This window comes from Stegastes partitus, unplaced genomic scaffold (assembly GCF_000690725.1).
Source record: "Stegastes partitus isolate 25-593 unplaced genomic scaffold, Stegastes_partitus-1.0.2 Scaffold37, whole genome shotgun sequence".
In the NCBI taxonomy this organism is placed as follows: domain Eukaryota; kingdom Metazoa; phylum Chordata; class Actinopteri; family Pomacentridae; genus Stegastes; species Stegastes partitus.
Window position 1 is genome coordinate 739,657 of NW_007577768.1, and position 25,041 is coordinate 764,697.

Below are 25,041 nucleotides of genomic sequence, written 5' to 3' on the forward strand. Positions count from 1 at the left end.
GCCTTTCACACTACTCAGCCTGAACAATGCAAAAACAGAAACTTCCACTTCACTTAGTCATTCGATGTTTTTCCATCATTACCAGCATCATGCTACCAAAAAATTACTTTGCACATTTGATGTATTTGCCCATACATAACTTACTGACATTAAAGTTATGTATCTGAATTTGGAAACAAATCCATGAATCCCGTTTTATTTTCGTACAAGTAGAATGCAACACAAAATGCTTCACACGCACAACAAAAACTATAAAAACAATCCCTTCCTAACCCACAATCCCCCAATAAACGATTACACGCTAAACAGCAAAGGTTGCGTCTGACACACTGCTTGTTGCCATTGGACACTCTAAGTAACCAGAAACCCACAATGATCCCAAACAGGAGATTAAAATAATCTGGGAGGGTCTTCCAGCTCTGGCTCCTCATCTGCTTTCACTATAATATTAAATACTCGATAGATGGGCCAGGCTATCTTCACCGTCTTCCTCCACACAGATGGCATTTATTCAGTTCATACGTCACACTGAGACACATACCATTATCACCTCTTGAAAAGAAACTACACCATGAAACTACACATTTGAGCATCTTCTAATGTATTGTCCTAACACATATAAGAATCTCATTTTACTGAAGCTGTGATTAGTGTAAAAAAAAAATCTGCTATTACTTTCGAGCCCAGATCTAGTAGATGTTAGATGTATTCATGAGCAATAATTGCCTATAAAGGGGTCTTTGAATAGAAAAGGAGATATGACAATTATGCACAAAGTTTGACACAACGACATATGCTCCGTGCAAGGATAAGAGTTTGTGAAGTGATCCTGTGACTGGAAGGTCTCTTCTTCTACAATTACTGTCAATGTAATTCTGAGAAAAGATACTTGACCCTTTGAATTATTATAGTTCCATATTGATATGGCTGCATTCAGCAGGTCTGAAGTGATAAACTTAACAAAAACTTCACAAAAGTTAATGCCAAACTTGCCAGCATACACAGATTTGCACCAACATTCAGTCAATTACCAATTCCAAGCATGAGGCTAGTTCTATACAGACATTTGAATTTGTTCTGTGAAACAAATGGGTACACAAATTCAAATGAATTTTTCAACACTTCTGTGAAACTGGTTATTTTGAGAAATTTCACGTTATTCTCGGGTAACATACAGACCCACACAGTTTTGATTCTGAAGAGCTGTTTTTAAGCTGAATAAACCCTGCTGTCTGTGTGGCTTGCCAATTGTCTGAAGTAGCAAATAAGGTTAACATTTGTGTATAAATATTGATCCTCACCCTGAGGCTTAGCAACTTCTTTGAAACCAGGCCCATTAAACCTTGCCCAACTAACTGTTTATTCACATCACTCTCAGTGATTTTTGTTACTATCAAATAAAACAAAAGACGGAGTCTAGTTTGTCCGCTGTATATGAATTTTCACTGAAAGCAGGTTTCCATTTTCTCTCGGAGACAGTACACTGTTAGAAAGGCATCCACCACCTTTCCCCTGCCCTGTAATTCATTTCTAAGTTAAAGGCTGTGTATCATTATTCGCTTGAGCTCTACTCACCCGACGCCGCCAGTGCACCCAAGCCCCATCAACTTGAGGGGAGACATGGCAGTGGTGGTGGTGAGGTGGGGGATTCTTGGCAGAAATTCCCCGCAAATTTTATGCCAAGAGCGAAATGGAAACCTCCTCTCATTTTCCTTTCCCCTTAATCCAATGTTTTCAAGCCCCAGCCCCACCAAGGTCATTATAATCATAGCAAGTGGAAGGCAGCCAGTGACCCGCCATTACAGTAAGGTAGAGAGCCACCCAGTCAGTCAGCTATTGGCTGCCGAAGAGGAACACAATTCTGCCTAAAAATGTTCAAAATCTCTCCATTTTAAATGAAGATAACCAAGAGCAGATAAAGTGTTCCTGCCAATACACTTAAGGTTGTGTTTTTTATGATGCGGATCCCCTGAACTGGTTCAGAAGCATTAAGGGCAATTGTTTTATCAAATGCACACAGAGCTTAAGGTATGTATATTTTGGCATCTAATATGACAAAATGATATTTAGAACTACTCAAACTTATTCAAGTCACATACATTAAAATATCCAAACTTAGCATGTTCACCGACCCTAACTTTTAAGAGTGAGTAATAAGGCAGCAAAATTACACAAACAATAACACACCACAAGGTCATAAAGAATGGCAGTTTTCACTGTGGCACCAAAGGTCATGTTTACTTGTCAGAGTGAAGGCGCCATACTGTACTGTGACCTCCATAGCCAGCTTATGTACCCACAGACACACACACAAGCGCACACACACACACACACACAAAAAGGGTTGTGTGTTCACTTTCACATGTGCGTGCCATGCGCACACACTTAAAGAATAGTCTCTTCTCACAAGCTGTGCCACAGACAATAGGACAGTGCACACTGGGCTACACAACCCATATATCTGGGTCTGTTCTAAGATAAAGCACCTCCAGCATTAAAGCCAGTGTATTAGCTTGCCCTTTTTCACCACAGATGAAGAGATTTGAAGCTCGATATTGTGCTTGTTGGCTGGCACACCACCAGGGTGTTGTTGGCTGAATAATGAAAACACACAGACTGACAGCGAATGGCATGAGGTGACACTTCCATTCTAGAGTGGGAAGATCCAAAACAAAGCGCAAAAAGCTTCTGACAAATTCATACTTTTCTGTGACAGTTTGTTGACTGAGGAGGGAAACAACTCCTAAATCAGAAAAGGCTTTCATTTAAACCCAGGAACACGAGCACAGCAGTGCTCCAGTACAGTGCCTACACGAGAGTACATGGTTTCAGATACGTGGGTGAAGAGTATTTTTGTTGCAGACCAATTACGAAGCAGCTTAATTGAAAGGTTGACATGGGCTTACTTTGGTTTTTATGCCCAAAAGACATAAAATATTGGACTTCATGTTTGACTGATCCACACTACATACACCAATGCCAAATACAGCTCTCATTACCAAACGGTGTACCTTCTGAAACACCAGTGGTCTAAAATCAGGAAACTTTAACAAAGCTCATACATTTTTAGAGGTGGATCTTACATTTATTCAGTCCACATTTTTCTGACACATTAGCAATTATTTTCAAACATGAATAAAATGATTTTACCAAGTATTTCCTTTTGGGTCCAAACTACCAAAGTGTGTCCTTAAGTATTGTAGTAATTTTATATCAGTGCTTGCTTTTTAACAAAGTCTTTGTAGTCAACATTCAAGGGTACACTCAGATGCTGTAATGGATAATCAATTGCCATTACCCTCCTTGGTTGGCAGCAAGGTGCTAAAACATGTCTGCTTTTATGTCTGCACAAAACATACAATCCGTTTCATTTTGACACTATAACCACACAGCCACAACAATAAAACTACTGATAGGAGAAGTGAACAACATTGATTGTCTTGCTAAAATGGCACGTGTAAAGGATTTGGGATATATCACGCAGCAAGTGAACAGTCGGTGCTTGAAGCTGAGGTGTTGGAGGCTGGAAAAATGAGCAAGGAGGAGGATCTGAGCAGCTTTGACAAGAGCCAAACTATAATGGCTAGACGACTGGGTCAGAGAATCTACTGAACAGCAGGTCTTGTGGTGTGTTTCTACGATGCAGTGGTTAGCACCAACCAAAAAGTGGTCCAAGGAATGACAACCAGCGAAAAGGCGACAGCGTAGTGCACGCGCAAGGCTCAATGATATGTGCTGGGAGTGAAGTCTGGCCCGTGTGGTCTGATCCCACAGAAGAACTATTGTAGCACAAATTGCTGAAAACTTTCATGCTGGCTGTGACAGATAGGTGGCCTGTCAGAGTGCCCACAGTGACCACTGTCGACTGCCAAAAACATGAGTAGACCAGTGGACTGGTCTGATTTTCTTTTACATCATGTGGGCAGCCAGGTGTGTGTGTGTGTGTGTGTGTGTGTGTGTGTGTGTGTATGTTATTTACCTGTGGATAAGATGTCAGTAGGATGCAGGATAGAAAGAAAGCAAGCCAGCAGAGGTAGTCTGATACTCTAGGTAGTGCTCTATAGGGAAACCTTGGATACTGGCATTCATGTGGATGTTACTTTGACATCTACCGCCCACCTAAACCACCACATATACCCCTTCATGATAACAGTATCCCCATTGAGAAAGGCCTCTTTTAGCTGGACAATGTGCCCTGCCACACAGCAGACAGTGTTAAGTAATAGTTTGAAGAACGTGACAAAAAGTTCAAGGTGTTGACTTGGCCTCCAAATTCCTGAGATCCGAATCCAATTGAGCAATTATTGGATATGCTGAAAAAACAAGTCCAATAAATGGTGCCCCACCGTGCATCTTACAGGACTTAAAGGATCTGCTGCTAATGCCTTGGTGCGTGATACCACAGGACACCTTCAGAGGTTTTATGGAGTCCATGTCTTGACGCGTTACAGCCACCTTGGCAGCATGAGGGGTACCTGCATAATATTAGACAGGCGATTTGACTGTTGTGGCTGATTGCTGTATAAACACGTATACATTTGTGTACTGCAGTTGAGCAAAACTATACGCATTTTCTTCTGAGGAGAAAAATGCAAGTATGAACTTATAAAAACATTAGTGGTCTACACAGTACAAACAGCTGTGAAACATTCTTAGAGAGGGAATTACAAATCAAGCTGATGAATATCCCCGACAAAACGGGTAATTCTGGGAAATCAACCTCAGCTCATGTGCTAAATTAAAGTACCACTGTTTGCATTTCATGATTTCCATCAAGTCCACAAAATACAACACGGACTTTGGTAGACGAGGAGGAAAACACATTCTGTGCACAAGCCCCCTCAAAGACGTCTCAATGCATAGTGATAGTAAAAAGGCTGCAATGGGCTACTTTCATTTATATATCATGACCCTGCTCTGTGAAGGGTCCATGTGACTTACACACTCCTTATGCAGCATATCAGTGAGAACTCACTGTCAGTCAGTCAGTCAGTCAGTCAATCACACACATACACAGACACACAGTCACTGCACCCACTGTCACCTAGTCTCCACCTCTGTGCCTCCCAGCCAACCGTTGCAATTTCCCAAGTTCAAGCCTAGGTCAAACACCTGAGCAGTAGATCAGTGAATATTAACTGTAAAAACTGTGATCACTGCTGCTTGTGCTGAGCAGCTGGCACAATCTGACATTTAAGAAATGAAGAAGACAGTGTCACAAGATAAATGCATCAAGCTTTCGTGGATTTAAACATGAATCACTGAGTTATTCATTACATTTACATACCAAAATGACTAATTGAGCTGTTTGCTTACGCATGTATTGAGTAGAAATGATTAAGAGCACCAAAAAGAAGAAGGAAAAAAAATGTCACTCTCGACTAATTCCTTTAATAATCATTGTCATTGGCCACTACCATCTGAGCAATCCTCTAGTGGCCGGAGTGTGCCACTGCAGCTCTTCATTATCTGGACTGATAAAGGCACAATACGAACATCCAAGATACAGCGGGTCAAATGTACAAAAGTAAACCAACCTCCTACCAAAATCAACTACACGGGAATTATTGCGGGTTTCTGCTGCGGCACGGCGTTATTTTAAGCAACGTAGCGGAGCACAACTGTCGTTTCCTTTTTCTAACCGCGTTATTGATCGTAGTCTGTCTGCAATGAATGGCTGCAAAGGGAAGGGGGGAAAAACCCTGAACTTCAGGTGACCGACCATGGCTCTGACATAGCCTGCATGCAGACTGGGAGGGGTAGAAAAAAAATACATTGCCTTGGAGGAAGAAAAAAAAAAAGCCCCTCACTACACTTTTTAAAGTCGACGACAAACAAGCGCGAACAAATTCGGTTCCGCGATTTGGAGCAGCACAAACTATGAGGCGAAAGTTAGACGTTTATCGCCGAGGAAATGAAGTTTACCGAGCGGGGCTATATAGCGCTATTGCTAACTAGGAACACTAGGGTATGGGTAGCCAGACTCTGGCTTGTCTGATCCGACTGACCCTTCATTTTATTGCGGCCAGACTCCCAGATCCTCCCCTTTCTACCCGAAAAGCGACCTAGCAGAGGCGAACACATTACCGAAAACGCTCGGCCGTTATAGCTCACACACAACCGACACATATGCCAACTGACCGCAACCTTTAGCGGAACCGGACCTCTATCGATTGTACTCTTATTAAAGCCACGTATCATTTATCCACTCAGTGCCGAGCTAACGTTACCCATCGCCAACAACATGGCTGCCTCGCTCGGACCTAAAAAGGGAGAAATAACCTACGCCGAGTCTTTTGTCTGTTTCACCTCTTTAACCCTAAACTACTGCGCAAAACACACGGAGAGCCGATAAAATTGCACAAAACGAGTGAACGACTTACGTGAAGGCAGGCGCTTGGGTTGCTCCTGCTTCCTCCTTGGCATTTTCCCCCGTTTTTAATCACATTCTCGTCCTTGTTTAGGGATAAGAAGAAAAAAGGTTTTTCCCATTGAGACTGGAGGCGCCAGTGATGGCAGGGACTTGGTCGTGCACCTGGCTTTGCTCGGTTTAAAGTGTATTGTTGGGGAATGGGAACACAGGCGGAGGAGGTGCCGCTGTTGTTGTTGCCGTGTCTTGACTATGGCTGCTCTCGGTGCAAGTGTGTCTCCGAGCCCCTAACTAACACTAATGCAGGGATCAAAGGGCAGCAACAGCAGAGCAGGCACACACGCGCGCACGCACCGCACGCACGCACACACACACACACACTCACACGCGCTCTCTCTCCCTCGCGCACACACACATACACACAAACTCACGCACACTCTTCTTTTGCGCGCACGCACACATCGGAGGAGCTCGCCCCCGAGAAGCAGCGTTACGGACAAGGTGCCCCCGAGCTTTAAGGGTGTATTGCTGGGAAGAAAATATATTAAGAGGAAAGCAAAGAGGGAATAATGTCGCCGGAGACGCCGCACTGATGGAGACCATTTGCGTGGACGGACTCGCTGTAATTTCCATCAAAAATAACAGTTGACCGGCTGTTAAAAAAAATGAATTAAAATAATAATAACAATAATTTATGCGGATGATGCAAACATGAATGTACATCACAGCTCGGACCGATGAGAAACACATAAAGCAGTGGCGTGTCAAACATGAATTTGGTGTGTATTAGGGGAGGGGGGAAAAAAAACTCCACAGACAATTTACTACTGTTGCCACATTTTTATTGTAATTAAAAATTAGTATTACATTTGCAGCATAGTGAAACAATTATGAGATGTTATTTGATGGAAGACTAAGTTTACACACACACATTTAAACATTAAATTCATGCTGCTGTGTGCACAGCTGTAATGTTAAGACTTTAAAATGTTTAATACATTTGTATCATTCATAATATAGCAGCTGCATCCAGGGTTTAACATGGGATAACCACATTTCCAAGATTTCATTTTATTATACACACATTTTCCCCTCAAAAGTTTCCACTTGGTGATTATTTAATCACAAACTGTGAACGAAAACAGCCAAAATTAAATTAACAAACATCCTCCTATGCTTTACTTTGGTTTACCTCTGTCTCCCTCCTCCTATCCTAATTTCTCACACACAGGTTTCATACATGTCTAGCTGTTAATTTAAAAACTGCCTGCTGAGTTATTCCTAGAATTTGTCTATAATAAGAACAGTGACGGGAAGAGAAAAAAAATGATACATTGTGTGGGAACCTGTATTAAATCAGGTGGGGGCAATAACAGGTGTCAGTGTCAGAAAAATGTCCAACAATTATCCAACCAAATGTAGTCATCTCCTCATCAAAGTTTAGAGAGCAGAACTGGCCAGAGCTGAATCCTCCTCCCTCTCAGCTGGGTGTTGGGGCTTTTTCACAGCGCAGGCTGTCCCCCACTCCCTGCTGTTGGACTCCTCCAGGCTGCGTTCTGTTGGCCTGCCGCGTTCTTTCACACCTCGGCCGTGTGTGAGGAGAGCTGTGTCTTCATCCCTCCATCCTTCCATCCTCCAGTCCTCCTCCTGCCATGCCTTCCACCCACCCCCAGCGGAGGCGCAGGAGGCTCGTTACCGTGGCAATTAGTGAAAAGCCCAAATTAGCCCTCTTGGCTGTCCACAGGTGACAAAGACACTTTGCATTTCTGCTAATTAGGAAACAGAACAACATGATTAAATGGGGCCTATCAGGAGGAGAGTGGACAAACATGTTCCACAAATAGCAAAGAGCGATTTATTAGTGCATCTCCTGCATGAAATGATTAAGACATCCCATTAGTTTTTGCAGTTTCGGAGAGGATAATGTTGGGTTGTGATACTGAATATTACAATGATTTACGTGACAATTTTAATAGACTTGTGTGATTGTGTTTGTGTGTGAGCAGCTGTCTGTCTAACCTGCACCTGCAGATAAACACAGATAGACAGGTGACCAGAGAGTACATGAGTTTAGGGTTTAAATTTGTTCGGATTTCTTTGTTCGTAGCAGATGCTTTATGATTTTGTACAGCACAAAATAAGCACATGACAAGGCTTCTGTGGTGATTTGGGAAGGAGTTCTCAGCTCTTAGAGACTTCGACAATCAACTTTGAGTTGACTGAAGAGTTTTTCCAACATATTTGAGATATTATGTCAGTGCACAGATAAGCTAGAAATGAGTAGTAAAAGATGGAAAAGGTGATCCTGTTCATCTTGTTGTGCCTGTAAATGCAGAGCAAACTGGCTTTTTCCACATGAGCAGAGATGTGGCAGCTCCGGTTTGTACTTTTTGATGAAATCCCAGATACGTGTTCCTCAATTTGTTCGTGAAATGCTTACACATTTGGAATTAACAACCCCCGAGCAGCTGAAATTCTCCTTTAAGCTGTTGCATGCTGGATGGCTTAATCACTGCTAAATCTTGCTCTGCGTGTCCACCCTTAGCTTATTACACCACATTAATGATCATTAATTATCGCAAACTCCATGTAATATCAAACTCAATTTACAAGGCTGACTTATTCCAGACTCCAATCAGTGGAGACCTGTGAAACTTCTGCATTCTGTGCCATCGTTTCCAGTAAACATTTACATGAACTGCCAATAAGCTATAGTAGGACATCAGTGTTTGTCTTCATGGTGCCTTTGTTCCCTATTGACTTCGGTCACCATAGGGAGGTCACAGCCTGTTCTCTGACCCTGACAATGCCAGGCAGCTGAGGTAATGCTAGCAGCAGGGCAGTCTGCTGATAGTAGCCATGGCAACAATAACATGACCTCACTCGGGGTTGAACCTAAAGGTCGTTCCTCATTGCTCCGGGGATGCAGTGCCCCAGCTATAGTGCCAACGACAGCTCTCACATTTCCCTACTGGAACACATTTTTACTGTATATACTGTACTGTCTGCTTTGCCGACTAAGTGAATATATTCAAGGTCAATTAAAACTGTTTTGTTTCACTTCCCAATAACCGGTGTACATTCCCCGCTTTGATAACAGCCTAAATTGTCAGTTGGCATTATTACTACTTATTAAAATGGTTCCCTATAGTGGCACAACAGTTAGTGGGGGCTAAATGAGTTTCAGGTGCTTCAGTGGAGGATGGAGCAGACTGGAGAGAAATGAGCTAACTTGCTTATGTGCCTTGGGGGCAAACTGAGCATCCTCCAGTTTGTTCTTTTCTCCGTCTCTTCTCCTCGCTCTCCCCAATCCTCCCAGGCCCTGTCCTGCGCCGGATAGGCTGGTTGGGCTAACGTTAGGCTCGGCCAGTCAGATGTTGCCCTGGGGTAAACAGAAACATCTGTCCCCTGCCCAGCCGTGACTGTCGCTGAGTGATAAATCCTGGGGTGGCTTGTGCCAGCGCTGTCCGGTGTACCACCTGTCCCCCCCCTCCTACACAATCCCCGCAACCCAACCCCTACACATGCACACACACACACACTTCACCCTATTTGCACTCATCCGCCTTCATCCTGACAGTGTGACAGAAGCAGGTGGTTCACTCCCTTTTTGCCCTCTGGCCTTCTATGCTCTCGTCCTCGGTTGGCACATTTATGCAGGGTGCGAGCAGGGTTGTCGCCTCTAGCAAATACCAGCGGAGAGATCCCTGTACCAGGTTTTGCAAGCAGTGGTCTCAGGGAACTCAAAAGCCTATAGCAGTTGTTTCCTTTAATCAGGCATAAAGTGTGCAGATCAGATAAACAAACTTTCACAGAGGCCAAAAACGTGCTCGGTGGATGAAAAAAAAAAACATCATAAAGTGCTGGAAATTTTAGAGGATGTGACTTAAACAACAATGATACTTACTTGTTTAAGGACTCTTAAGCTACAACCCATCTGACCTTCTTGTAAATTAAACTGTCACACACATACAGTGTTTACTCATGTTTTCTCTCTGTGTGTCTACCTCGCCTGCTACCGCTTCCTCTCTCTGCTCAACTACTTTTACTAGTGTGACAGAGGCAGGTGGCCAACTTCCTGCCCTTTGACCTTCAACAGTTTCCCTGCAGTAAGGAGACAGTGCAAACACACACACACACACACACACACACAGAGGAGGAGCCTAGGTTGCCCTGGGTGAACTGGGGCAGAGGTCTTGCAAAAGGCCCTAGAGGGAAACGAAGGTCCTTCGACTCAGGGACAAGAGTTATTTTGGTGGCGAACCTGACAGGCTGAATGATCATCCCTGCAGCGCCAAAACCTCAGTGAATATGCACATCAGAAAGATAGAGAGACGTACTAGAATAAAATGCAGCTCTAAAAAAAACACACTGAAAACTGAAAGGATTCATCGAGCTGATCGGTGACACACCCCTTGCAAACACAGTTCTTAAAAACAATGTGCTCTTTTGTCATCTCAAGCAGTTTGCATGCTGAATTACAGTAAGACTATCTGCCACCCGCCTCTAAATCACTTTTTTATTCCCGAAGCTGGGCGAGCAAAAATAATTACAAAAAGTGTTATGAAATGGTTTTCACTTGTCTACCTCTCGGCTCTTGGCTGCATGACTATCTTTCTTTTCTTTTCTTTCTTCCTTTTTTTTTTTTTTTTTTTACAATATATCTTAATTGATCTAGTAAAAGGCGAGTGATATTTTTCTTCACCAATAAAAATAAGATTTAAATTTATTTCTCCGTGCTTTAGCCTGGTGCTCGTCTGTGTGTATGATTTGCATGTTTGTTTTATGCCTCTATGTATGTGTAAGAGGACCCCCGCTGATTAATGTCACTTCATATTGTAATGGAGCGTGCTGAACATGTTCTGATATCTGTAATGTGTTACCAGTCTCAGCTTGATTTTATTGCCATGGTCTAATAGGATATTGCCACTATCACAATTTGGATTAACTTCCATATCGCTGCTGTTAAACCAAGTGAGGTTTGTATGTGTGCATGCACACAAATGATAGAGAAGGGGGGACGTCTATCAGGGTAGGCTGCTCTGGTCGATTAATTTCACATTCAGCACCTCCTTCATAATGTGTCCCTTCTATTTGTCACCACAATAGTTTTCGTTATGATCAGTTACAGCTGCTGTGTTTCCTCTCATTGATGCTGCGTTGAGGGGGAAAACATTTTTGACCCTTTGAACAATAAGGCACTGCTGTCCAAATTTGCTTGGAGGGGATACTGTACCGGCAAATGCTTTTTATTTTTCGACACACATAAATACACATGCACACACACACACACACACTCAAACACGCAGGTATAATGAACTCTAGCAAAGAGGTCTGGCACGCTTTTGTACGAGCGTTTTTTTTTTTTTTTTTGTTAGCAGGGAGCAGGCAACTATATGCAGAGGAGGCTGCCCTTGCTCTGTGAGTCCTTTGTCTCCCCACATCCCCAAGCTCCACCTCTCTCTCAGCCAGCCTTCCAATGGGAGAGCCTTCAGGTGTTGACCTTATCGGGTGGAGGTCAAAGCCAGGTCAGGGATCTGTTGCTAGGCTACCATCAGATAAGTGGCGAGGGTAGGCAACAGTGGGTAGCTCTGTCATTCAGGGCTTGTCATGTAATCTTGTTCATTTGCAGACAATTGTCTGGACGTCAGAAAGGCTATCTGGCCCATAATGTTGTAATGAAACACATTAAAATATTAAAACCAGCCATGCTGAGCATTGGCAGCTCCACTTGGCACATGCCTTTTTTTTACAGTCATGCCAACTGTCATGCAGTAACATGAACCCCCTTAAATACGCTTGTGTGGTTGGCTGTGTTGAAATTTCAGAGTTGTGGAGGATAGGGTGGCATTCAGTTGGGTTTTAAAATTTTGTTTAACAAAATAAACATCTTTTAATTTACTCAGATTACTACAGTTTGATGTCACACATATACACGGCCAATATAAAACAAAGGACATTACACAGTTTTCATAGAAAACATGAAACATACAATGCAGATATATCAGACAGATTTTTATAGGATTTTTATACTGTAAGACAGTAAGACATTTTGATTAAACTTTATTTCAGCAAAGTTATTAATGAAAGCATCCATGAAAACTTTATTCAATCGGCTAATGAGCAACAGCCCTTTATTCTAGTCTATCTGTATATATGCATGTATTTTTACTGCAAATACTGTACATAAATAAGCGGATGAATTCATTCATGACTCACTTAGGGGTACAGGTGGGAAGGCATCTTGTTGTTTGCTAACCTACAACCTTTAAATAGAGTACAAAGAGTGCTACAGCAGTCTGCTTGAACAGGGAGAGGGAGAGGGGAAGGAGGGAGGGAGGGAGGCAGGGAGGGAGGAGGGAGGGAATGAGAGAGAAAGAAAAAGAGAGAGATAGTTGTTGCATCTTCACACAAACATGGTCTGTTCTCCCACTCTGCCATTCCGCCACCTGGACCGAGCTATGTGGGAGACTGCGCCACACAGTGATGAACGACACCAAACAGAACAATTTCTGTTCACACTGCGGGTCATATGGAGTAAGACGGGTTGACACAGCATCTGTGTCATATCACAGGTTCCTCTTTTGTGACACCTGCATTTTGTCAATGTCACCCACTCAGCCATTTAGGTTCACTGTCAGGTCCGCGAGGAAGTGGCCTTCGGAGGCCGTGTAAGGAGCAAGACCTCAGACAGTTAGACATAAAGAGACATAGATAAGGCACGTGGCAATTTATCCATGCCAGTCCTTGTACTGTAGCTCCAACATGGGATCTCGTCTGTTAGATTGGCGCATTGTGAAAAGAGGTTCTCAGTGTCTGGGCACTTGCCAGCTGACATTCCACGGAGACAAATTGAGAGAGAGGCTCCGGCAGATTTATCGGGCCATTGGCTCGCCTCAGGAATTCTCTTGTAACATGGCACTCCTGTGAAAGGGATAAAGAAATTAGTGTAAAACAGCCCCCCACGCCCCCTCTCCCTCAGCACCCGTTTAGATATCTAGTACGAGCTTGTAAACCCCCCGAACACACACACGCAGGCTTCCTTTTTTTATATATAAATGTGGATGCATACAAGATGGATGGGTCTGAGCTTCAGTCCTCTTATTTCTATGAATATTCAAGAGGGTGGGCAAAAGAACATTGCTGTATTCTGGCTGTTGAGTCACAGGTCCTCAGTGGCAGGAAGCACTGCTGGTCAAATGACAGAGAGAGAGAGGGAGAGAGAGGGAGAGACATGGAGGAGAGAGAGATATGCGTGTGTGTGGGATTTGAAAGGAACTGCTTCTGGCTGTCTTGGATATTTATTCCTTTCTAAAGCAATGAGGTGTTTGGAGAAACAGGCCAGCTATGTTCTTAATGCTACAGTGAGAACAGGGAGCATTCTTCTGCACTTGCCTCACTATGGTCTGCGAATGTGAAGACACGTCCTCACCTTTAACCTGTTGTTGGTCAATAAGAAAATTTGATTGTCTTTTTCCAAACTATTGGAAAAGCAAGTTCAAGAACGTGCAAAGTTGAATCTTTGCTTTAATTATTTATTTAACTGTACATTATATACATGATTAAATAATAGGATTAATCATTAATTACTTGTATAAGTATCCGCGTTGAAAATTGCCTCCTGCTTTTGCATACAATAGAGCCCTAATGCCATCCCCCATATCATTTGTCAGCATCTAGAGGTTATCTGCCAAGTTGATGAACAGAGAGATTGGCTATGAAACACAAGGTGTGACAGTATGGCAATATGTTATAGTATGCAGGCAGAGCTCATCAGGAAAGAGAGGACGAGCGGCTTTGTTCCAAATGTCACGATGCATATTTATGGGCGCACTGGAGTGGCTCCTTGTATAAGCACCATTCACCATCTATCAAGCAAAACCACTACAGTGTCCCTTTGACAACTTGGTAGGATAGCATTGCGTGACAAAGTGATCAAACCGGGCAATCTGCTCATGGCTTGAGTCAAATTTTCTTGTGAAATTGGCTGTCATTTACACAATAAAGTATGCTGAGCTTAGCAAAGTGTAATTATTAGTGATTGTACACATAATTATTTTTATGGTAGCATGTTTTTTTTTCTTCCAGATTTATCCTCACAGGTTTGTTATATTGTTGCAATTGTTCAGTTTAGGTGTTGTATAAAATCTTTTTTCCACCCCCGATGTGACAAATAGGAAAAAAAAAACACACACACACACACACTGGATGCGGAGCCGTAAAATGAATTCCCTCTTTGCCTCGATTGAGATATTAAAGGGAAACAGGAGAGGATAAGGTGACATGGGACAGTGTCAGACAGAAAGACAGACAGACAGCCAGATACAAGCAGAGCCCACAGCATAAGCTCCACTGAGCTCTCTTTCCACTAAGGAGGATCTCAGGAGAGTTGTGTGCTGGCTGGCTGCGCCTGGGCCGTACAGCACAGGATGGGCAGTCTGACTGTCTGGCTGCAGTGCCACTCCTTGGGGAAAGAACATGGCTCCAGGGCTGTAGCTGATTTGAGATGGTCTCAGGACTAACCCCTGGGGGACACCAACCAGGCAGAATTGGTTCTCTGAACCTCTCTTTTCAGACTTTTGCAAGCAGTGAAGCTTGATGGCTGTGAAGAGACGGAACAAGAGGAGGGCTTTCATCTTGACTGTGAGCAGCTCAGTGGATTTCCTCCAAATTACAGGGAGTGATTACATCCCACCTAGTCTGCCTTGCGCCACCCCCTTCTCTCAGCGTGGGGCCCCCAGGCCAGCCAGCCACTGTCAACTGTCAGCGCTCACAGCTGAGTCATTAAGTGGAAGTTGAGCAAAGTGTCATTGGCATGGAAATAATAAGGAGCAAAAACCCAACGCACAGGGACACTCGTTGCACTTTGTGAGCAATTTACCAAGGCAGGCAAATTTTCATTGTTTGGCATTTATCTGCCATGATTAAGGGATTCAGAACTCTTTCAGTGACTATATAGAGGATGTGAAGACTACCTGTTTTGGTAAATGCTGTAGCTGCTGTACAGCTAAGGCCAGGCATAGACAGAGTCACAAGAGGTTTGAACAAGTCAGCCATTTAAAACAACCTTTGGTGCTACAAAAGCAACAGATTCAAGCATCAAGCTATGCAATGGAGGTTTCTGGCCCCTTTCTGATGGAAGACAGGTCTCCCATCACTTCCAAGCTATTACCTCCATACAGTTAGGGATTACACTGAAGCAAGAACAGGGATACTCGGTCTACCAATCTGTTTTTTTATTTGAAAACTCCCCCAAGCTTTTCCATTATCTTCTCCATATCAAGCTTGACCTGAAGAGAAAACCTGGCTTCAGAAGGGTCAATGCAGTCTAGACTTTCTCCCCATCCTGCACTGCCATCCCCCACCTCTACCCCGTCCTGCATATTGCTTTAGGATACAAGAGGGATGTGCCCCCTCCTCCTTATTCCCACTCACCTCGAGCCCCTGCCTGCTTTGGTCCAGTCCCCCATTTCCCACCTACAATAGCATCTCCCGTCACCATAATCTTTCTATTTCACTAGCCCGTCCCTCGGGGTTAAGGGGTCTGGAGATGGAGACGGGATTTGTCTGTCAATTGACAGCACTGCTGTTATGCTTTCTGGCTGACCACTCTAACACTGGATGGTCAGAGCATTGTTGAAGAAAAATCACTCACTGTTTGTCCAGACATTAAGGTTACATGTTTATTTAAATGAAGTATTAGAATGTGACTTCATTGAGCTGACGTGTACATCAGATAGCTAACACATTTATTCTAATATGAATTTAGGTGACTGATTATAACAATGCTGCCAATAAACCTAATGTTAACACTGATATTACCCCGAGTATTAATACCAATATGTCTCCACCTTCTCATACTATAACTACTTTAAAATGCTGATAATTTAAGAGTAACATACAGAAGATCCCAGTATATTTGAAGGATTACAAAGAGCTATATTAAACATATACTACCTGTTTTTGTGGTGTCTTGGGGGAAGCATAAACAAGCTGTAAACCCAAAACAATGAGCTTAAAGATACACAAATGCTCCAAAAAGCTGAGAGGAACTGCACAGTCAGATAACAACACATTATGAGTTTGTCACTACAGGTGACCCATTTCATTTTGAGTATAGCAGCTTTAAATTCAAACAAAACGTGACATATAATGCTATTCATTGTATATTATATTAACACAAAAACAAAAACGATTTCATATAAGACAGGAAAATCTGTTACCTAATACCTTCTGAAAAGTGTGAGCTTGTCTGAATGTAAAAAAAAAAGACTGATTACCAATCAACAATAATGACAGCTAATTAATTAATATATTATTAATATATTTTAAAATTCTAGCTGTCATCCATAATTTTAGTTCGAAACTAGGAAGCAAAAACAAAGACTGCTAATGCTTATGTATTCACCTGCTATTACAGAGGATGTAAAAAACCTTGGCATTTTAAACTCCTACGCGCTTTAATTTTAAATAATGTATAGGCAGCAGAATGTGTGGCCACCATTGACATGTAATAAGTGGTGCAATGGGATGCAATTTTAACCATGATTTTAGACCACAGTGTCAATGTTTACAATTAACCTCTATTGCGGCTGACTTATCATCCATCGCTGGTGAATTTTCTGCCAGTTACAAGCAAAACACACTTATATCAGGGCCTGTGGATGCCATGATTTGTCTGTGAGAGCTCAGGTCAAGCATATTTTCTGCCAGGCACAAAGCTGCATATTAAAACCTCTGCATCAAATGCCAGTGAGGACACAGCCTTGACCATAAGTCAGAGTTTTACTTTGACCACAAACTTTGTGACCTGAAAAAAAAAAAAAAGAAAAAAAGATCACATTATTATTACATCATTGGTTTTATTGTATTAAGGAATCAAATTATGGGTAGTTACATTTGGTGCCTTCGGGGACAGAAGTGCATAATGAGCGTGCCACATTTCAAATAGTAATAGTTTCTATTACAACTAAGGCCATGTATTATGATAACAAAGGATAAGTAAATGTAAGTGCACAGAGGTCATTTTTGAAGGCCACAGAGATTAAACTGAGCTTTTTTTTCTTTCCAAAAATTTTCTTCAAAGCAAGCAACGACAAAAGGAACAGGGGACAAGGGGAAAAAAAACTTCATTGAATATTCATTAACCGGTGCCTAGGTGTATACATGGCTCTTAACCACTCTTGTTTATGACTTAAGGACTTGTAGTACTGACCTTAGTTTAACACAGCAGCAGATACCAAATTAACCTCTAGCCTCCACAGGGCTAGCCATGCCCTGCTAACAAGCAACCTGTCTAGACACACAAGAAGTACTTTATGATTCCACCTCTCACAATCCCCCTCTCTCTCGCCGTCTCTCTGCCTCTCTCTCTCTTTCTCTCAACCGCTCTGTCTCTGCTAACACGTACTGGCACATCCTCCCGCCCTCTATCCTCTTCTATCTTTCACCTCACCATTTCATCCCTATTTCCCCCCCTACACCATTTTTCATGTACCTCCCAAGCTGTGCACTGTTTGGGTCATGCACCCAACAACCTGAGTTTTATCAGATGGTAGACTTTCTCTTATCCTTCACAACACAGCTTACCCACCGCATGATAAGTATAATGAAAAGATCTGAAACCTTTGCAACGCTTAATTTCAATTACTTATAAAAACTAAGAATCCTAGTCCAATTATAACGCATCTCATTAATTTTTGCATGGCATTTTTTTTTTTTTTTAAACATTTGAAAGCAGATATCCTTTATTGTAAAAAAGAAAAGAAAAGAAAATAATTCTGTTACAGTTTTTTTTTAAATATGCAATCTAAAGAGGCATAAGCTCACTAAAGTCATTTTCAGACACCAGACTATAAAAGTTAAGTATCTGCAATGTAATTATGATTTATGTTGTAATAATAAGACTATTAGTCGGAAATATCAGGTCTCTGTGAAATACAGTTGTAAAATTGTTAGTTGTGGAAATTAAAACATTTAATTTTCATATCAGGACAAATTTGTTAAAATTACAAACATTTAGGAATTTTCAGTAGTTCTAGTCCAAATATGTATGTTATACCAACATTATCCATATATTTCTCTCCTCTTCCCTAAGAAACCAAAATGTTGTCCCAAAGTCTTTAATTGTTTTGTCTAAGAATGTCAGAAGATGGTGAAAAATGTTTGTTACAATCCCCTCAGTCTAAACTGATGTATTCACACTGCTTGTTTCATTCACTCAACATTAAACCTCAAAACAGTCACTTTGCTATCACATGTCAACGGAAAGCAACAAGTCATCAATTAGACCAAGAAAAATTCTTGAAAATTGACAAAAAGAGTAAATTAATTATACAAACAGTTACCTGTTAGTTCTCTGTTCTGTACTTACAGTAAGAATCAGATGCTGCTTTCCTTTCTTGTTGGCAGACATCAAACCAGAGCTGCACATCTGGTCGCCAACTCCACTTTTTAGCAGCAGCCATTTTTCAATAACAGATAGTGAAAGTCTGCAAGTCTCCATGATGGAAGCTGTACTGTAGATAAAAACGCAGCATTGTGCAAGAACACAGCAGCAAAATCCTCCCTCAGATTATGTTGCATATAATCTGCATATGTACATCTGGGAGATTCAGGGCTTTCCAGGAATTGATGTTTAGCCACAAAAATGCTGGACAAAATTATTGTATAAAGCTATACAAAAATCAACTCTCCACATAATCTTTATTTAAGAATTTTAGTGATGCATTTGTATTTTTAAAACAGTCACACATTAAATTTGAATGAACTACTGAAAGAAACTATGAATTGTTAACAGGAGAAAACATTTATATAATGAACATTGATCTCTTATATTTTGATTTTACCAAGACAACATAGTGTTCATTATCAATATTATTATCAGCAACATGTTGTCCGGATTACCTGCTTTTATATAGCTTAAATATTATTTTGGTGTTAAATAATAATAATTTTTAAAAAAATGCTCTGACTTTTTTTTCAGGTAGTGATTTCGAACATATTTCTGTTTAAAATCAGCCTGAAGCTTAAATTCTGTTGCTGTGGTCATGATATTTTAAGCTAGATTACAAGTTATGTGAATATAAAGTATCAGATACATGAAAAACACTTCCAAATTATGAAATACAAAGGAACGGTTTGTTATTTTAGCTTTTAATAAACACAGATGAGTTGTCCATTAGGAGCTAGGATCAGACTAGTACTCACATTTTAGAATACTAACGAGTCACATATACAACTTGACAAGACACTTATTTTCTTTGTACAATCACAGGCGTCGCAACATTTCTCCATCGCTGCAAAAAAAAAAAAAAAAAGCTGCAGGATGCATTACAGAGAAGTCTACAGTTTTGCAAACAGATTGACTGAAAACATGTCTTCAACACGTTAGACAATGTCATGCTGTCAAACCACAACATACCTGCAGGGTCTTCGTCTCTGGCTAATGTTGTGTCTGCAGGTTGCGCGGTTGTCGCTTCACACACTCCGCTGCGCATTTTAGGTTTTTTGTCCTCACGCAGGTTCCGTCGAGTGCAAGCTCGTGATTGGTCAGTTCGCCGTCCATGCTAAATACAATCGTTTGGAAAACGTCTGTCGGGTAAGTGAAACGCTACTAAACATTAGGCTGCTGATAATTAAATTAAAAGGCTTTTCTGCGCGATGTGCTGTTTGTCCGCGTTGATGCCACAAAACGTAAACAACGTATTTACAAGAAAAACGACCCTCTCCCGTCATTAAGAGTCATTGAAGAGTTGCAGTTAGCAGGTTAGCTACACCAATTAGCTAGCAGCTAATGCTACATGTTCATACAGTATTGTCACTTGTTTCGTTTGTGTTTAGTCACATCAGAAACATTACGACACTAAATAAAAACTATATAAACCTGACTGTTTGGTTAGTTAAATGAACGCCATAGCGCATGGGAGAGTGGGCGAGTATTATGCTAATGTAGCTACTTAATGTAAACTGCGTACATTACATCTATTGTTTATCTTCAATCCTTTCAGATCACAGTCAAGATGAGTCTTAGAAAGCAAACCCCGAGTGACTTTCTGAAGCAGATCATTGGGAGACCTGTGGTGGTCAAACTGAACTCTGGTGTCGATTACAGAGGTAATACAGCTGCTGTGTCACTTGTTTCCCGAAAAATGATGAGTTTAACATAAAGCACTGAACGTGTTTGTCTGTCTGCAGGTGTTCTGGCCTGTTTGGATGGTTACATGAACATCGCCATAGAGCAGACAGAGGAGTATGTCAATGGACAGCTGAAGAACAAGTATGGGGATGCCTTTCTAAGAGGAAACAATGGTAAGATTCTGCTGGTTATTTACATATTCACACACCTACAACAAGAAATGCATGGTTAGTTTTACAGGTTGGCATAAATGCAAAGATATGGCGATCATTGGGTTCATAAATGGCATAAATGTTATGGCACGTGTGTGTGCAAACTTCAGGAGGCATTATAAAGCTGAAGAAACTAATCTGTATGACTGACATGGAGGACCTAATCAGAGGGTATCCTACGAAGCAAGTTTGACATAGCCAGGCTTTCTTTGTGTAAGACGGCTCAACAAAAAACGAAAGCCGCAATCAGAGATAATGAGTATCATGAAGGTGGTTATCAACTATCTTTGTCAGCTCAGACTTTCTGCTTCAGACTCTGTGCGCGTTCACATAAAAAGGGGTGTTTAATGCGTCACGTGACTCTTCTGCACAAAATAAAATGATTGTGTGCAGCTGCTTAAGTCAATAGGTTGTTTTAATAGAGAACAATGAGGACTATAAACATTTATGACGGTAAAAAGCGCCGCTACTGCAAATGGTGCAAGACAGAATTGCTGGTAGAAAACTTTTACTGATGTAGCCACTTATTTCCAACTGACAGCTGCATGTTAAAGTTCAGCTTTAAGCTTCATATATTTAAACCTGATCTTGTACTGAAGTGCATTTAGGTCTGACACTGTCCCATAATGTAGGATATCACTTTAATTTTTGGCCAAATCAAAGCAAAATTAATGTTATTGATTGGATATTCTCTGTAGTAAATACCAGGAGAATAATCCATTTTCTAATCTGTGTTTTATCAGCTGCAGTAGCAGTAGAGTAAATGGACTTGACAGCAAATCAGAGCCAAACATAAAAACATATCTATGTGATTTCTGCATTGCCAGCTACATACATGTCGGGTTCCCAAGGCAATGCAATACTGTGTGCGACACGGCTTCATTCAGTGATATTAGTAACGCACGACTCAGCATGTTTGCATATAAAACACATTCCGTCAGCTGAGAATCTGGATCGCTCATAAATAATAGTCAGGAAACGATCTGGTTAAAGGGAGACGCTCTTTCCAGCCGATTTAAATCTGAAATTCTAAACATAACCTGCTCCTGACCAGGTTAGCGCCACAGCATCAGTCACCATGGAGATCTGGCAGGTAAAAAGAGAGCCCCCTTCATGACACTGAAAACTCTGACTTTAAGCTCAACTTACCTCGCTAACCCACTAATCTCAAGTCAGGCCACAGAATCTCCTTCAGGACTATAGGGGTTTGTGATATCTTAATCAAAAACAGGGGCTCCACTTCATAGTTGAGATTTTTGGCACCATTTTAAATATCCAGATTTCTTATCCGTGACTGTTCTAGGTTCTACTACAATATGTTCAATATGACAAGTCTAGATGAGGAACTCTGTATGTAAAAAGTAGCCTGCTGACTGAGAAATGTAACCTGCTCTGTTGTTCTCTTTGAGGGGAAGCCAAGGTTTGTCAGATAATGATGACGACACTTCTGCAATGTTGGAATGTTCCTTGGTATTTTGTTTAGTCTGCCTTTGATTTACTATTAAAGTTAGGGCATCTGTTGCCTCACAAGGTTTAATATTGTAGCATACTGTTTTAACTGTCTTTGTTTAGTTTACTGAAATCGATTTTTTGTAACAGCAGGCATTTTACTTGTCATTAAAGCCACCGTATACAACACCAAGACCCTGAAACAGATTTAGCTAAACCCAACTTATTATTTTTTATTAAAGTACAATTGTGCTATGCCTACTGTTATATTTCAACATGTTTTTTTGAAACTATTGCTGGGAGGTTTGTGTACAGAGGGATAATTGACTTTTTAATTGAACAACTTCTATTAGAATAAAAGTTATTTAACAGTATCAACAGCAGTTAATTATGTCTGTTTGACTTTAAATAAAGAACACAATGAACTGGAAATAGCAATTTACTAATGAACAAAATAGTTGCTGCCCAAGATGACTGATAAATTGATTCAATATTTGTTTACTTATTCTTAGTGACACAGCACATTGTCACCAAAGCAATTTGGTGCTGCGCTTTAGAAGTCCTTGTCAGCTTAGTATTGAATTTCATTGCATTAGGTGTAACACTAATATAAATTTACATAGGAATAGTCTTTATGTTAATCAGCAGAGGTACTGTAATATAGGGAAACTTATATTACTATCCACAGTAATGGTTCTATCAATACAAAGACATTCCAGTAACTGTATCCTGAAAGAGTTCACATTCAATCACTGGAGTGTCCCTTTAAATATAGTATCAACTCAGTCCAAGGATCTTGCGATTACATATAGTTCAATCTGTTCTGTATTCACCATAACCGTCAGAACTTTGCTTTATTGAACTGTAGTCTGCAGCTTCCTCTGTCTGTCTACATTTTCCAGACACGAGGCAGGTACTGTATCTACTGTATGATTCAATCTCGTACGTGAGTCATGCGGCCAGTGGAGTTTCAGCGCGATAAAAGAGCTTACAGTCCCTAGGTAGTGCTATTTTAATCAAAACAGACACAGGTTGATGAATGTAAATTTAAGGAAACGTAACAATCAGAAAAAGCTATTTATCTATCTGCTTTTCAATACACCCTGCAGCCATATACGTCTACTCAGTGTGACCAGCACAAAGCAATTCTACCGCTGATCTTTAAGATGAGAAATGTGCTTCAGTGGGTCAGTGTCTCCCAAAGAGCATTTGTTTGTGGTTAACCATGGGAAGTGAATGGGGGGGGTGACTTCAAATAGCACTGACTGTCAGGAGTCAGCTGTTGTAAGGAACATTGTAGTCACAAGCCGACCATCGGCTTCATGTGAATGCACCATTGCAGCAGACTTTTTCTTTTTTCTGGGATCAGCTCTATTTGGTTTTGGCCACCCAAATAAAAGCTATATTTAGGGACAAGCACTATATATGTTGTGTGAAGTACAGTGTTTTTTTTGTTTTTTTTTTACAGTCGTCCTCAAATGTATTCATACCCTTCCATTAAAGAAAAGGCAAAATTCCTAATAGTCACTCAAATAACTAGAAACTGAAAAAAAGTAATAATACATTTTTTAAAAAAATGCTGAATTATAATATAGTGAAATAAGACTTTGCTTTTGACTTGTGGGTGAAAAGAATAATAATACTAATTTAAAAGAAGCTGTCCTGGACAAATTAGAGCACTTTGCTGATGAGCAGTGGGACAAAATCCAAATAGCTGTCAACAGGTGCAGAAGTCTGATTGAGAATTACAGAAAACACTTGATTGCAGTGATTGGCTCAAAGGGTTGTTCAACTAAATATTAGTTTACGTGTCCCATCATGCTTGTTTTGTTGGGATTTTTTTGTTCTTTTTAAAATATTTCTGTTAAACCACGATTCAAAAGCAATGTCATGATTTTCATTACATTTTTATTTATTATTACTTTTGTCAATTTCAGCTTATTCCAGTGACAGCTGTTTTTTTTCCTTCTTTAATGGGAGGGTGTGAATACATTTGAGGATGACTGTGATTGCTTCAATTTTGCTTTTTCTCCTATTTAACTAATCATTTAATATTCCCTTGATGTTTAACAACCAGTATGTAGCAATTTTCACAGTAATTTATCACTGCAATAAGAGGCCTCAGGGGGAGTGTATTCATATCTTGGGACAGCAGAAAAATATATCTTTCATGCATTATCGTTGTATTATGTATAACTTCAAACTCATATTTTTGTCTTTGTTTTTCCCCTCTCCCTCCTACAGTTCTTTACATCAGCACCCAGAAGAGGAAAGTGTAGTGGAGATTGTTTGGTCTTTTCATTTTTATTTTTTAGCGATTGCCGTTTCAGAGGACAGCTGTGTTGAGTTTTTGGTTCTGTAAAGTCTGAAGTCCTGGAAAATGTTTGCTTTGTACAAGTGGAGTAAGTTAATAAACTCTGATTTTTGATTTATGTCTGATTCGGTGAACATTGTTTACACATTTTTGTGGTATTATCTCAAGTAAAACAATTTAAACTCTGTATGTTCTTTGTAAAATGTGCACTCCAATGAAACATGTAGCGAGGCAATAAATTAGAATTCAACATAAACATGGGATTTATCTTAACATCATTTAAACAGGAATAATGAATAATTTGGAAAAATCTTGATGTAATTCCTGCGATTTAATTCTTGTCTGTCAGGCTTCCCCAGCGCTGGTGGGTTTGTAGAAGTAGAATAAATATGATTTTTTTTTTTTCAAGCTAAATCACTCACTCACAGTTTATCCCTGGAGCAAGCAAAGACGTTCAAATCTACCACTGTTTTCCCACAAGGCTTCAAAAGGATTAGAACATAATATTGTGATTTGTCAGTCCTAATGTGCTCATTTTGTAATTGATCTTGATGCGACT

The 25,041-nt window shown here is 40.8% G+C and overlaps 2 protein-coding genes across 2 annotated transcripts in view; one reads left to right on the forward strand and one right to left on the reverse strand.

Annotated features, from left to right (window-relative positions):
• The window catches only part of znf827 (zinc finger protein 827), a 70,379-nt gene extending 63,800 nt beyond the window's left edge, over positions 1–6,579 (reverse strand). The window contains exon 1 of the mRNA XM_008302726.1: positions 6,384–6,579. Coding sequence (XP_008300948.1) covers positions 6,384–6,426 — 43 coding nt within the window. The 5' untranslated portion in view covers positions 6,427–6,579. The remainder of the gene's footprint in view (positions 1–6,383) is intronic.
• On the forward strand, positions 1,490–24,738 carry lsm6 (LSM6 homolog, U6 small nuclear RNA and mRNA degradation associated). Its single transcript, XM_008302716.1, has 5 exons — positions 1,490–1,504; positions 19,915–19,970; positions 20,380–20,485; positions 20,567–20,680; positions 24,413–24,738. Coding segments are annotated over exons 1-5 (312 nt in total). The 5' UTR covers positions 1,490–1,503; the 3' UTR covers positions 24,448–24,738.
• The last annotated feature ends 303 nt before the right edge of the window (positions 24,739–25,041 follow it).